Here is a 15,743-nt window from a genome sequence, read left to right on the forward strand (position 1 = left end):
AGTTGCTTAGCATTACCTATGAATATATTCATGCAACTCAATTCCATCCAGTAGATGATATCTTACGGTGTTGACCAAACCACACACTAGAAGATGTAGAGAAGATGACGTTTTGGTCCGTCCTGGACCATTATCAAGTCGATTGTGATGAGACAAGGGAGGCACGGGCATAAGCAAGACAAGAGAGAGGCAAGGAGGAGGACATCTTAGAGGAAGGTACGACCAAGGCGAAAGGTATGTAAAGGATAGGTGTAATTATAGGAGTAAGAATGGGAACGAAAGAAAAAGGATGGGTAGGTTTATGTTAGATCACGTTTGTTAGAAAGTTTAGAACATTTGAGTATGTACCAAGGGAGGAGTCAACAGCAACAAAGCCAGGACTAAAGTTCATGTTGAGTAGGTTGTGTATCAGAACCAATTCAACAAGATGGCATCTGTGAAGAGTAGAGGCAGAAAAGATTATTTTAGAAGAAGACCAATTAGTAGGATGATTAGAATCCTTAACATGAGACAAGAGAACGTTGTTTGTGTCTGCAGACTTAAGGAGCACAAAAGAAGTGTTAAGTCTGTCATTTATTGTATGGCCAGATTCCCCAAAGTATTGGAGAGGACAATACTAACAGGAAATAAGAGTAGACACCAGCAGCATTAGAAGAAGTAGTGTGAACCAGATTAGTTCGAAGAGTGTTAGTTTGTCGAAAGGTGAGCTTTATGTCAAGAGGACGAAGGGTATTAGTAAAAGCTTTGAGTTCAGATATGAAAGGAAGGCAGAGCACAGTGCTAGTAGTGTTGGAAGTGGGTTTAGGATGAAATAAATTTTGTTTAGCTTGAGAATAGGCACAGTTGATAAAATGTAAAGGGTAACCAAAGCGAGAGAAAGATTTGTAAATAAAGAAAATGATTTCAGAATCAAGAAACTGAGGGTCATTGATGCGTAGAGCGTGGAGGAAGAGAGAGAGAGACAAGGACACTTTTCTTAACAGGAGGAGGAGGATGGTAGGAAAAGAAGTGAATGTACATACCAATATGTATGGGGGTATCATCTACATATCTTAAAGTAATAAACATTACTAGCACTAGCACCAAGCCACACAGGTACTCTGCTAGGAGGAGGTGCATAGAGAGAGATAGCTTACTGCCCAGTAGTCCCTGATAAGTAAGCATCGCTTTTAATCATTGCTCCCACTTTTCTGTTGGTTAGGAAATGGTTCAGTCATAACAGTAACCTGCCTGTACCCCCCCCCCCTCCTGTACATTCTAGCCTCCAGAACAGTCAATTTTGGTCTCTCAAATGTTTTGACTAATTACTATTTCCCTATCCATGTACATGTATTTATTTGTAGGTTTATGTGAAATTGCCCAATTGCAATTACACAATGATGGCTAAGCTCATGGTGTTCCACATTACATATGTTCAATGTCATTAGTATTCACAGCCACCATTAGTAGTTGCTGACACTACTTTCTCATCTCTCTACCACTATACTGTATGTATTTATAAAATTAAAAATACAAATTTTAGTTTAGAAATAGAGTACAGTGGTGAAAAGCGATGAGAATTTTGCATTAGCTTTTACAATTTATCTGTGCACATGTTAAAATTATAATAACTAGTGTAGTGACTTCAGTACCCCTACAACACAGCGGAGTTCAGGGAAAACGGGAGAGGAACGGAAGAGAGGCAACCGACCAGCGGTAGAACAACAAGTGGACGAAAACGAGATCACACACACACTCACACCCACCATGGGTTTATACAGTTATAGAATGTGTGTGTTTGGATCAGAGACTTGTATTTAACCCTTGTCTGGTGGATATTAGGGTACTTAACTAGTAACAAACTTCTTGCATTGCAATTGCTATGAATTACAATATATTATTATACATTGGAGGCAAGTCATTTTGTCAATAATTAAACATTAATAATTTTCAATACTGAATATTTAACAGTAGAGGAGCAGCTGTTGATGATTTTAGTCTACAAGTCTTGTTTAATCACACACACACACATGTACAGTAAATATATATTGTACTATACTGCATAATATAAATAAATAATCACACACCTCATACATACAATACACACACACACACACACGTGCTATATGTAGAGTTGGGGAGGAAGAGGAGAAGGGTAGAGAGAGGAAGGAAGGAGGAGGAGAGCAGAGGGAGGAAAAGGAAGAGGGTAGAGGAGGAGGAGAGTAGAGGAGGAGGAGAAGGGGAGGAGGAGGAGGAAGATATGAGTAGAGGGGGGGGGACGAGAAGAGGAGGAGGAAGAAAAGAAGGGTAGGGGGTGAGGAAGAAAAGGAAGGGTAAGGGAGGAGGAGGAGGAACAAAAGGAAGGTAGGAGAGGAGGAGGAAAAGGATTGTAAGGGAGGAGGAGGAAGAAGAGAGTAGAGGAGGAATAGAAGAGGGGGAGGAAACAGGGGAGGAGCTTGCTTGCTCCTTTACAAGCTTGCAAGGAAAAATACTTTTAACCCTTAAAGTGACGTTATCATACCTTGATCCCCAGGTAATGCAGTCATCGTATGATGATTTTACTTATTACACAGTTTGTATTCAAATGATGTAAATATGGTTATAATACATCTATATGGATGTAATGGAGTTAATGTAGTTGCATGAAACGACTAGCATTGAATGTAATGAAATGCCATTTTCTGGGTGAGACCCAGAGGCTCCCTGGAGCTATACTGAGCTGATGTGTATATATTAGACCGTAACAACAGTCAATTGATGGTGTTCTTAGCCTACCGGGGACCGGTTGGATAGCCAGTGCAGGAGGTCTGGGGCTCCCCCGCTGCACAGACAGTGGCGCGGCAGCTGTGGTGACGTCATGCTTGTTTGCTTGTTTTCTGATTGGGGAGTTCTGCCTGCTCGTTCGGTTTTGGTTTGCAATTTTTAACTAGCTGTAGTTTGTTTTGGGATTCTTACCTTTCTGGGTGCCTGACCTGGTAGATGGCAGACAGACTGCTTCCAACCACACTGGAGTGTCTATATACGCACTGCTCCTTGTGCCTCTCTGAAGAGGGCCAGGTTCTGGCTCGTGGTCCCCAGTAGACTAAGAACTCCAACTGACTGTTGCCACAGTCTAATACATATACACATCAGCCCGGTATAGCTCCAGGGAACCAAAGGGGCTCTCCACAGAAAATTCTGCTAGCATACTTAATTGAAGGATTATTGTACATTAACTCCATAAAAATCTATACATAAAAAAATTTTTACTCCATAAAAATCAAATGTATCTCTCTCAACCAGAATTACTTTACCAAACATTTAAAAATATTCAAATCCGAGATTACAGTAAGTCCCTGATAAGTACCTAATAGATTTCTAGTAGGACAGACATAAATCTGTGTATTTATGTATGTAGGTTGGATTAGCATTTTAAAAGCACTACAATCACCTTCTGTGGTTGATTGTTAAATAAATCGCTGAACTACTGTATATATTTAACAGATCTCTAACCCTGTCCATGGAGGACGGAAGAAAATGTATATATGCTGGTTAGCATTATAAATGTGTAGCCACATCTTTGGTAGAAAAACAAAATCGTAATTTTCATTTGCTTGTACAAAAGAATGAGATATTTTATCGCAAAATATGAATACATATTTCAGTTTAAGATTGAGGTAGTCAAACCAAGTGAAGGAGACAATTTCTACTATATTCTCTCTTTCTTCAAGCCCGGGACTCCCACCAAACATTCAGTCTCATACCATTTGTCACATTCTATTCTAATAGCAATATTTACTTGATTAATATATTATACCCATAGAAAATTTGTCCTTTTATTTTAATACCAACAAATTTTTAATTTAATTTTACTTGCACCAATTTCTAGACAAGTACACCAAATAACATTCTTCTACAAGCGCAAATTTTCTCAGCACTAATGTAATACATAATTTAGCATGCCATGTATTCATCCTTTCTTTTTCCCTTAATAATAGCCATATTATATAAAATATGGAGGGTATTAAAGACCACTGTATTTATACTAGTGGCCTTTAATATACTTAGTTTATGAATATATACTTAGTTTATAATATACTTTAATATACTTATACTATACTTAGTATGTATTTATACTATATAAAATGCAGCACTAAGAAAATGCAAACTCAATCTCAAACAATAATATAATCAATACCGCCTTCTAAATACAAGGTACATAACTATCCTACCTCTTTTTTGTGTGTCCAAAAGGTAACTTGGTAAACAACTCCAATGAAACCTAATCAACCAGGCTGTGACTCGTACATCAGACTGCAGGCAGCAACTTCAAACAGCCTGATTAACCAGATCATCAACCAAAAGACCTGGTTAGAGACCAGACCATGGGGAACACTGATCCTTCCAAGATAACTTCCCACTAGATTACAAAACATGTATTGTACATGTGCTTTATCCTTTACTACATAGCTTCTCGCACAAATTTTTAAGCTACGTTCAGCTGCATTTCTGAACCACGTACAGTATACTTTGATCTCTCGGAAGGTTCTTGCTCTCCATATCTATTACTGTGTATCTTCTGCCTTCATTCACTGCTATTGTCCTTTTATCCTACATATAAAAATACAATGATTCTTTCATCTTTATTATAAAACATTAAAATTTTCTCAATGTCCCAAGCACATTTTAATTTTTCAATCATTATTATTTTTCTCTTATGTCTGTTGTATTCCTACTGTTTAAATGCAAATTTCATACAGAGTGATACCTCAGTACTCTAACTTAATTCGTTCAAGAAGGCTGTTCGAGTGCCAATTTGAGTGCCAATTTGAGTGCCAAATAACTTTTCCCATACTGAATAATGTAAATTGGATTAATATGCTTCAGACCCCAAATTATACACTTAAAAAGCATTTTTACTTGAATCTAACTCAAAGTTTACAAGGCAAGCACGCATAAATCACTCAGAAAACCTAAACACAATAAACCGAACATAAATGCAAATTTATTCTCGCCTTACCTGTACTTAGATGGTAACTTGATGGTGTATGTGGAAGGTGGTAAGGAAGAGATGTTATTGTTAGGCAGGGGTATTTCCCTGTCTAATGATATTTGTTTTTGCCTGCATTTTAAAATGTTTCTAAAGGCGAGACATAACATTGTCATTCAACAGGCTTATAACATGGTTTGCCACAGCTAGGGACATCCTCTCTTCCCTCCATCTCCTCTGAAGACAATTCCTCACCTGCCATGTGTTGTGACTTGTTTTTTTATGGTCAAGTACCGAGCAAGCAGTCGACTACAAAGTTTTTTTTTTTTTTTTTTAGAATAAAGTGTTTGAGTGCCGAATTATTAGAGTTCGGAACCAATCAAGTGCTGTATAAATCTGTATAAATCTCACCTATATAACTCTTGAAACGTTGCTCTTCCATTGATAATACGACACTGTTATACAGGATTCCTCTCTTATTTATACTATTTTCCATCTTTTAGTATTTCTTATAGCTTGTGATATATCAATATACAGTACAGTACTGAATTCAACCTAGTCAACTCATTTTCTTTTCAAGCTTGTCCAATATGTATATCTTCATAGAGTGCACTTGGTTCTCATAATGCTTTCATTACACTATAGTAACTAGTTATAATTTAAAAACTAGCAGAAATTTAATTGTATGGGAGGAGTGTGCCCTTGCTGGGGCGGTTCTTCTCAGGCCCCGACTACAGCGGTTTACGGGTTTGGAGTCACTGTCTTCTTTTACCAACTTCAAGGTAAACTCCGGTGCTGGAGCCCCCTAGGGCAGTTCGTTGTTGCCTTCCACCTCGTTCTGATAGTTCCTGTGGCGACACTGGACCCAATCGTATTGGCGTTTGCCTTTCCATTGAGGACTTTCGGTGCCATGGAGAGGGGGGACCTGCTGCATGGGTGACAGCTTCTTCCCCGTATCTACCTACCCTGGCTCTGCACCCTGGAGAGGTCACTCCAGACCGACAACCAGAACACAACTCTATAGTCTCCCGAGACTGATGGATGCCTTCATATTATATAGGTATTAGACACTCCTCCAATACAATTAAATTTCTGCTATTCATTCGACATGCATTTTGTTTTAGTGTAATCACCACAAGTTGCATACACAATTTAATGATATGGTTTAACAAATCAAAACTTTCTACACAAAGATTAGTTATGGGTCATAAGCCTGCCAATACAGCATATATTAGGGTATATCCAACTAATGCAAAATTAAAATGCATTCAAGAAGCTGCTGGACAGTCAATATGGTAAGATGAATGGAAATCTGAACTCTATACTCTCCAGAAAGAAGTATGGGCTACTGCATTTGTGATAGTCTTTGACATGCAAACTCTGCAAAACGGATCCCAATATTCCCATTTTCCCTCTGTATTTACCTTCACATTGAAGTGAAACTATACTTGGGTAATTACACTTCAGTGTGTAGGTAAATACAGAGCAATAATAGAAAATTAGGATCCACTTTCTGGAGTTTGCATGACAAAGATTATCACAAGTACAGTATTGCACAAAGATTTTTTGTGTACTCATTATGTGTATTCACCTAGTTGTATTCACCTAGTTGTGCTTGCGGGGGTTGAGCTCTGCTCTTTCAGCCCGCCTCTCAACTGTCAATCAACTGTTTCTACTACTATTTTTTTTCTACACCACACACACACACACACACCCCAGGAAGCAGCCCGTGACAGCTGACTAACTCCCAGGTACCTATTTACTGCTAGGTAACAGGGGCATAGGGTGAAAGAAACTCTGCCCATTGTTTCTCGCCGGCAGCCGGGATTGGACCCGGGACCACAGGATCACGTGTCCAGCGTGCTGTTCGCTCGGCTGTCCGGCTCCCAGACGTGTGTGTGTGTGTGTGTGTGTGTATAAGTGTCTGTGTGTATGAATCTAGTTCCAGTTCTGGAATCTATCTCTTATCTAATAATCGCATGGTCATTCTAACTAGCCACCCCCACGATGCTCGGTCACTCCTCCCAGCAATCCCCCACCATGCTCGGTCACTCCTCCCTACAATCCCCCACCATGTTTGGTCACTCCTCCCTACAATCCCCCACCATGTTTGGTCACTCCTCCCTACAATCCCTCCCCTGATCCAGCTTGGTTATCTTTCCATAACCCAATGGGTTTCATCATCCCAACCAGGTTTTTGTCAATTAAATGAACAAATCCACAAGGGCCATGACAAGGATAATTGTATTCTCGTCCTCATCACGTCCCTTGTGGATTTGTTCATTTGATGCATCACGTTAGTGTGATCTCTGTGTGTGTCAGGTTTTTTAAATCTCTGCCTCATTAGGATGTTCAACCTCCAGCTGTCTCTCCTCACCCTGCTTGTGAGTGTGTGCAGGCAAGTCTGACGTCGTGTTCTTTTCACATGATACGTCCATATGTGAACATTTTCCTAAATATTTTCAGCAACTAGATTTTTGATACTACTGAAATCTTTCTCATAGTTTCCTTGTTGATTCCATCTTGGTTTGCATCATTTTGTCAATGTGCTAAACAATAATTACGTACTGTATTTTGAGCGTCAAAACAAGCCAGAGCAGGGGTTGTAAGCTGATTAGTTAACACTATTGCACACACTCTTCATTTACCTTAAATATAAAAAGTTACTTCATTCTTCTGTTTACACCCACTTGTCAAGCCAGTTGTGTATTATGCCCACCTCCTAGAGATGTATTGCTGTTCTAGCTGAAAATAAAGTCTCCGTAATCTTACATTCCTCAGAAATGAGCCGAGAAATATGTCACATTGTATTTTGCATCAATATAATTAACAAAACATGAAGCGGCTTGTGAAACAAACGAAACATATTTGCTTATGCAACGTCAAATGTATACTGTAGTCTGATAGGATTTCTTTGTGCAGTTATAAATTTCACGCATTAAGAAAATTTATTTAACCAATCTTGTAGTAAGAGAAGACACTGTACCAAGCATACCAAATCACTTCACACTAGCTTCTAAAAGTACTCTTCTGTATAATTTCAGTATAAAGATGAGCTTTATACCTTATGCAGCTTTACAAAATTAGAAGCAGGTACCAGACAGTAAAAAGATCATTTGCAACTAAGATTATCAACTCAAAAGTCTGAACTTTTGCATCATTATGCATCCAAATTTGCAACAGATATTGCAGTCACAGTATTATATCAACACAGGTGCAGCTTATTAATATCATCAGAGAAAGCAAAACATCTTAATGAACAGATTAAAACTAAAACATTTGTCAAAAAGTAGTTTATGATGTACATTTCTTGACAAATTTACCTTTCACATTACTCAAATTAGAAAACATTTATTGTGTGTGCTCACAGGTCAAAACACGAAAAAGGAACATTCAAGCACCAGTAATGTCATATTACGTATGTTATTCATCATTACAGTATCTACAAAAAAAAAAAAAACTCTAGAGGTGTACCAAAACCAACATTTTAGTTGATACCTTTACTACAGCAAGACCGATACTCCAATACTAATACTTTGCAATATTTTTAGATACTAGATGTTATTTAAGATGTAATGCTTCTCATGATCCCAATATTTGCAAATGATGACATAGGAAATTAGTCATAACAATTATAATAGTAGTCTTAGCACAGCAATTCTTGTCGAATTCATAAAATTAAACTGTTAATTGCACTACCCAGCAGTGATTACCAGTTAACCTGCTTGATACCTGCTTGGAGGGGTTCTGGGAGTTGTTCTACTCCCCAAGCCCGGCTCGAGGCCAAGCTTGACTTGAGAGAGTTTGGTCCAACAGGCTGTTGCTTGGAGCAGTTCACAGGCCCACATATCCACCACAGCCCAGTTGGTCCAGCACTCCGTTTAGAAAACTATCTAGTTTTCTCTTGAAGATGTCCACGGTTGTTCCGGAAACATTTCTTATACTCGCTGGGAGGATGTTGAACAACCGTGGACCTCTGATGTTTATATAGTGAGTGCTCTCTGATTGTGCTTATGGCACCCCTGCTCTTCGCTGGTCTTTATGTTCACTGACTGCCTGTGTCTGTATATCTGACAATATAAGTGTTTAACTCTTCATGATTGTGTCTTTGCTCAAGGTTTATTTATAGTCATCACCTCGAGGGGCCAGTGCATGTGGCCTTGATGAATGTCACACACAAACTTCCATAGTCAACTCAGTCATTATCATTCTCACTTACTAAGGATGTTAACAATATAAAGATCCCAGCCGACTTCCAAAACCCTGCGCTGAATATCAGCCGAAGACACATTAGCAAAGCCGTCAGAGCAGCATACATACGGACATCACGGGCACAGGGATAGACTGCAGGCTGGCTAGCTTTAAGAACATTATGGGACAACCTGAGAAAAATGAGCCCTCTAACAGGGAACAAGGGAACCGGATCAACCCACAATAAGTCCACTGAAACAAACTGGTGGCCCAAAGGTAGCTGCATAAAGCCACTACCGGACTAAGCGCACAATGCAACCTCGGTCGAATCAACCAAGCATCCACAACTAAAGGATCCCTCCGGAGACCTGCCAACTCCTCCTCCAGAAAGGAGCTGGCTGCAACCTAACAAAACTACTAGGACCAAAAAAACAAAACCCCTGGCACCAGAGGAGAGCATAAAGCTCGCCCACCCAACAACCAGAGGCCAAGGCAAGACAGGAAACCAGAGCCAGAGCAATGTGACTACTAGGCATGAACATCAGTATAGAACTGACCTGAACCTGTGTGGAGCCTGGCTGACCCGGGCTGTCTCCCTCCTCTCCCAGGCGAGGGGAAAGGTGGGGGCAAACTAGCAGAGGGGTAGGTGTCACAAAATTTTGGTAGTTTGTTTCTTTGTGCGAGAGTTCTTTTGGCAATTTTGAGGCTATGGTTTCATTTTAACCATGCAGTAGTCTGTTTTGATTTGCCTATCTTTCTGGGTGCCTTCCCTTGGATGGTGGCAAAGATAATAAACTTTAAATGTAAACTGTTCATAGACCATCACACCCTGCACCTCTCTGAGGGGGGGCCAGGTTCTGGCTTGTGGTCTCCGGTAGGCCAATCTGCATCAGAAACTGATGACACCTAGTAGTATGGCACTTGATCAGTGTGATAGCTTCAGGGAGCCAACAGTGCTCTCCACATAAATTATACCAAAATGAACACTTTACCATACATAGTAACTTTGCAGTATGCATTGGAAGTAAAATAGCTATGCTTTTTGCACTTAGCCTAAGACTATTAGTGCCCAAAATTGGTAAAGGGGCAAATCTGTGAAAGGGTTAATACCTAAAGGTTCTGACCCACCAATCACATCGCACACTTTCCTATGATTTTCCCCATCAACAACCAATCAGAGCTTGCAATAAACATGATACAACCAGTGCTGCCATATTGAGTTGATAATATTACAGCCAAGAACTAAGAAACATGAAGTTGTTAAAGTTCATTTTTAGCAGCCGCATAGCGAGTACTGTAATTGAATATTTTACGGAGGAGCCTCTTGGACATTTTAAACTTAACTTGCAGACCTACGGGAACCCATGGTTTGGAACACTGCTCCAATACATACACTTACACAGTTTCACATACATATACAGCACTGACACACATACTTTACCACACATCCAGAGTTACCCAGTGATTTGAGATAGTAAGAGCAGAATTAGTGAGTTTTCATATGGAACATGTAAGAATTGAAACAAATCTTTCTCAAAATACAAATTCAAGTGCGTATTTTAAAAGTACAGACAGTATCGGCAAAAGTTCTACCCCTACTGCAAAAATAGGCAGACACCGTACCACCAATACCAAAACATCGGTACACCTCTAAAGAAAAACATTTATACTATATATTCAAGAGATCAGTGGCTTTAACAAATATGAATTAATTATGCATTAAAAAGAGCAAATCTAGGGCAGCAAACTTTGGCCGTCATATGCACTATCACGTTACAGTAGCTATATTGTTGAACATAAAAAGCTCTGCAGTAACATTAATATGTCCCCCCACAGCAGAAGGAAGCAGCAGCACCAGCAGCAGCTTAAGCAGCAGAGTAGTTGCTATAACGCAGTGTAAGCATAAGCTGGGGTGAAACTGACGGCTGCTTCACTTGCCTCTTTTTTTTTTTTTACCAGTCAGCAAATTTTCATCAAGATGATTGCCTATACCTTTCTGTTTTTGCCAATAATAGATTTCTGTATCACTTCATCTTTTATACCAATGTAAGTCTTTATATTGTATATACTGTATATATTAAAGAATTTAAGTGGCTGCTGTAATTTAATTACTGTATCACTTTAGTGGTAAATTTATTTAAGAGATCAAATTCAGAATACAGTACTGTGAGCCTGGGAAGAAAGTAAGAGATCCTTTGAGACGTGCATGCCAAGAGTGGTCAGCCGTCAGTACACGTGGAGCAGTGATTCGCATAGAACAGGAGAATATCTAATGTGCTCAGGTGCTGGGAATGTGCTGGGTGCCAGGTACACGATACAACACACGTTCAGATGGTATGGCTTTACCTGCTTGTCGAGAGAAGTCTGTAGATCGACCAACTTGTTGTGGGAGGGACCATCTGCATCAAGTCCCCCACCAGCTGCTGCCTCCCCACCCTGCCCAGAGGATATACCACTCAGCCCTGACCTCAGTGTCTAGTATTAATTCCTCAACACTATTATTAGCACTAAATACTCATTCCATAATTAAGTGAAAACATTTCTCTTATGCTCTTGTGGCAAATTTTTTTTAATGTAAATATTTCTCTCCTCTGAAAATTCAGTCACCTTTCCAATAGTAACATTATACATACAAGCTCCATATCTATCATATCCGTCCAAATTTTCCGGAGATAAGCCAATTATTTAAATGTCAAGTACTGTAGAGAACAGTATTTGGAGCCACTGACAGCCACTACATCCCTTTCGTGTCTTGCCTCTTAAGTGTTCATCACAGGTACAGACTTCATGCCAGACACTCTTACACTTTGTGCGCATCACATCTTATCTATCGGCTATCTATCAGAACCTAATTTCCAACCAAGGTTGTACAAGGTATAGTGGTAACAATGTTCTTTTACTCTTCATCAATCCCGGTACAACAAACAAGTGTTTTACAGGCACACACTGCATTTTGAACCTAGTTAGTTACAAATTAGACACCATTCAATATTCTTTAAGACATCATTTATATTTTTTAAATAAAGTAAATTATTATACTGTATGCTACTAATTTATTTAAAGCAATTATTTAGCAACAAGGTGTTATTGCTATAGTTTTATAGCACAAAAAATGTAATCAATATTTACATTCATTTTTTTTTCATGACATTTTATACTTGTTAAAGAGTTATGTGAACATTTGTCATGTTGAGTCCCGACACAGTACTACACAAACTGAACACCTGTCATGTTGAGTCCTAACACAGCACTACACAAACTGAACACCTGTCATGTTGAGTACAACACAGCACTACACAAACTGAACACCTAAGACTAAGAATGAGACAACTATTACAGTAGAGTACAATACAGAATTTTGAGAAAAATAATTAAGAGTTTGAAAACTAATGACTGTCCATTAAGTAGTGAACTGCAGCGAAACTAAACTGTATAGAACCAGCGGTGGGGATAAACGATAATCCCTGTTACCCCTGCCATGGTAAACCAATGTGCCTGTTACCCCTGCCATGGTAAAGCAACGAGCCTGTTACCCCTGCCATGGTAAAGCAACGAGCCTGTTACCCCTGCCATGGTAAAGCAACGAGCCTGTTACCCCTGCCATGGTAAAGCAACGAGCCTGTTACCCCTGCCATGGTAAAGCAACGAGCCTGTTACCCCTGCCATGGTAAAGCAACGAGCCTGTTACCCCTGCCATGGTAAAGCAACGAGCCTGTTACCCCTGCCATGGTAAAGCAACGAGCCTGTTACCCCTGCCATGGTAAAGCAACGAGCCTGTTACCCCTGCCATGGTAAAGCAACGAGCCTGTTACCCCTGCCATGGTAAAGCAACGAGCCTGTTACCCCTGCCATGGTAAAGCAACGAGCCTGTTACCCCTGCCATGGTAAAGCAACGAGCCTGTTACCCCTGCCATGGTAAAGCAACGAGCCTGTTACCCCTGCCATGGTAAAGCAACGAGCCTGTTACCCCTGCCATGGTAAAGCAACGAGCCTGTTACCCCTGCCATGGTAAAGCAACGAGCCTGTTACCCCTGCCATGGTAAAGCAACGAGCCTGTTACCCCTGCCATGGTAAAGCAACGAGCCTGTTACCCCTGCCATGGTAAAGCAACGAGCCTGTTACCCCTGCCATGGTAAAGCAACGAGCCTGTTACCCCTGCCATGGTAAAGCAACGAGCCTGTTACCCCTGCCATGGTAAAGCAACGAGCCTGTTACCCCTGCCATGGTAAAGCAACGAGCCTGTTACCCCTGCCATGGTAAAGCAACGAGCCTGTTACCCCTGCCATGGTAAAGCAACGAGCCTGTTACCCCTGCCATGGTAAAGCAACGAGCCTGTTACCCCTGCCATGGTAAAGCAACGAGCCTGTTACCCCTGCCATGGTAAAGCAACGAGCCTGTTACCCCTGCCATGGTAAAGCAACGAGCCTGTTACCCCTGCCATGGTAAAGCAACGAGCCTGTTACCCCTGCCATGGTAAAGCAACGAGCCTGTTACCCCTGCCATGGTAAAGCAACGAGCCTGTTACCCCTGCCATGGTAAAGCAACGAGCCTGTTACCCCTGCCATGGTAAAGCAACGAGCCTGTTACCCCTGCCATGGTAAAGCAACGAGCCTGTTACCCCTGCCATGGTAAAGCAACGAGCCTGTTACCCCTGCCATGGTAAAGCAACGTGCCTGTAACCCCTATCATGGTAAAGCAATGAGCCAATTACTCCCTCGCATGGTAAAGCAATGAGCCTGTTGCCACTGCCATGGTACAGCAATGAGCCTGTTAACCCTCCAATAGTAAAGCAATGAATGAACGAGAGAGAGAGAGAGAGAGAGAGAGAGAGAGAGAGAGAGAGAGAGAGAGAGAGAGATAGATATTCGCTGATGGAGTGCAAAGCAAACTGCTACACCTGCCACATGAACGCTTCAAAAATACAAATAAATTTATACAAGCTCATCTGCATCTTCGGTGTATACCGATTAGTAGATGTTGTGTGTATATTTTGAATGGAGCCATAAAATAGCTTCATCATTTGATAATTATCTAAAGTATGGCAATGTATTATCACTTTGGATGCATATTGTTATAATACTACTGACATCTATTATAGTTTTCCATAAAATGCAATGTACTGCATTAATTACATCCCTACACCGAGATCTATTATGCCCTTTGGCAAGGATCACGACAGTCAGGGAGGCAAGTCTCAACATCAGTGCTGCAGTAAATTTCTCAAGGGGTCTCTGCAGAGTAACAAACTGCCAAGTGGTCACTTATTATGTAAGTAACTTATAAGTAACCAAGTGGTTACTTATTAAGATAAGCTCACTCCAGCCCAGAATGATTAAAAGACAGTGTCATTCCATATAAACGAGAAGTCTTAGAATCCTTCCTTGTGGTCAAACTTCTCCGCCTAACAGCCCAATACTTATCTTGAGGTTTATCTTGAGAAGATTTCGGGGCTTTAGTGTCCCCGTGGCCCGGTCCTCGACCAGGCCTCCACCCCCAGGAAGCAGCCCGTGACAGCTGACTAACACCCAGGTACCTATTTTACTGCTAGGTAACAGGAGCATAGGGTCAAAGAAACTCTGCCCATTTCTCGCCGGCGCCCGGGATCGAACCCGGGACCACAGGATCACAAGTCCAGCATGCTGTCCGCTCGGCCGACCGGCTCCTCAAAACCCTTTGCCTGAAAACCCTTTTCAAGCTCCTGAATCCTGATTTTGTCCTGAATCCTCAAACTGTGTTTGGCAGACTGGGATTTTAAATTTAAATGTGACTTCTCTCTTAGGCTCAGGTGGCCTATGTATTTTTTTTTAAATACTGCATATACATATACCTGTGTTGAATAAGTTGTTAGTATTAACCTACACATTAATATTTACATTATCTTATTTCAATTATTTACTATCTAGACCCCAGAAATCTATTATTTAATATCAACACCCGAGAAATCTACTATTCCTTATCTAGACACCATAAATCTACTACCTGTATTCACTATCTAGACCCCCATAAATCTACTACCTGTATTTACTACCTAGACCCCAGAAATCTATTACTGTATTTACTATCTAGACCCCAGAAATTTACTCCTGTATTTACTATCTAGACCAGAAATCTAGTATTTACTAGCTAGACCCCAAAATCTACTATTTACTCTCTAGACCCCAGAAACCCTCTATTATCTAGGCCCCAGAGATCTACTCAAACATACTATAAATACTGTATATGCATACAATGTCCTTCAAGAGTGACCTAAGTTGAAGTTAATGTCGCGACCAGGTATTACCGATTCAATAGTGCACCAATATCAGACATGTTCTTCACTCTCTTACATATACATAAATACATACATATACACCCATATACAGTATATACAAATGTACAGCGCTTGCACGCACGCACACACACATACTCCTAGATATACATGAATAATACACATACATGTTCACATGATACAAACACACATACACACCTTATATATACAGTACTGTACATGTATACCTATACAGTACTGTACATGTATACCTGTACTGCAGTAAACTAACAGGAAAGCTTAACTACTTCCTGCTTATTATTATTCTGCTGCCAATATAATATACACCACAGCCAA

The 15,743-nt window shown here is 40.5% G+C and overlaps 1 protein-coding gene across 10 annotated transcripts in view; it reads right to left on the reverse strand.

Moving 5' to 3' along the window:
- The window catches only part of Liprin-alpha (PTPRF interacting protein alpha), a 339,563-nt gene that overhangs the window by 175,986 nt on the left and 147,834 nt on the right, over nt 1-15,743 (reverse strand). For 8 of the 10 annotated variants that reach the window (XM_045757948.2, XM_045757940.2, XM_069306681.1 and 5 more), the window contains exon 6: nt 11,486-11,575. The exons of the other annotated variants lie outside the window; for them this stretch is intronic. In XM_045757948.2, coding sequence (XP_045613904.2) covers nt 11,486-11,575 — 90 coding nt within the window. The remainder of the gene's footprint in view (nt 1-11,485; nt 11,576-15,743) is intronic. 10 annotated transcript variants of the gene reach the window in all.

The sequence above is a fragment of the Procambarus clarkii genome, chromosome 58, assembly GCF_040958095.1.
Source record: "Procambarus clarkii isolate CNS0578487 chromosome 58, FALCON_Pclarkii_2.0, whole genome shotgun sequence".
Taxonomy (NCBI): Eukaryota; Metazoa; Arthropoda; class Malacostraca; order Decapoda; family Cambaridae; genus Procambarus; species Procambarus clarkii.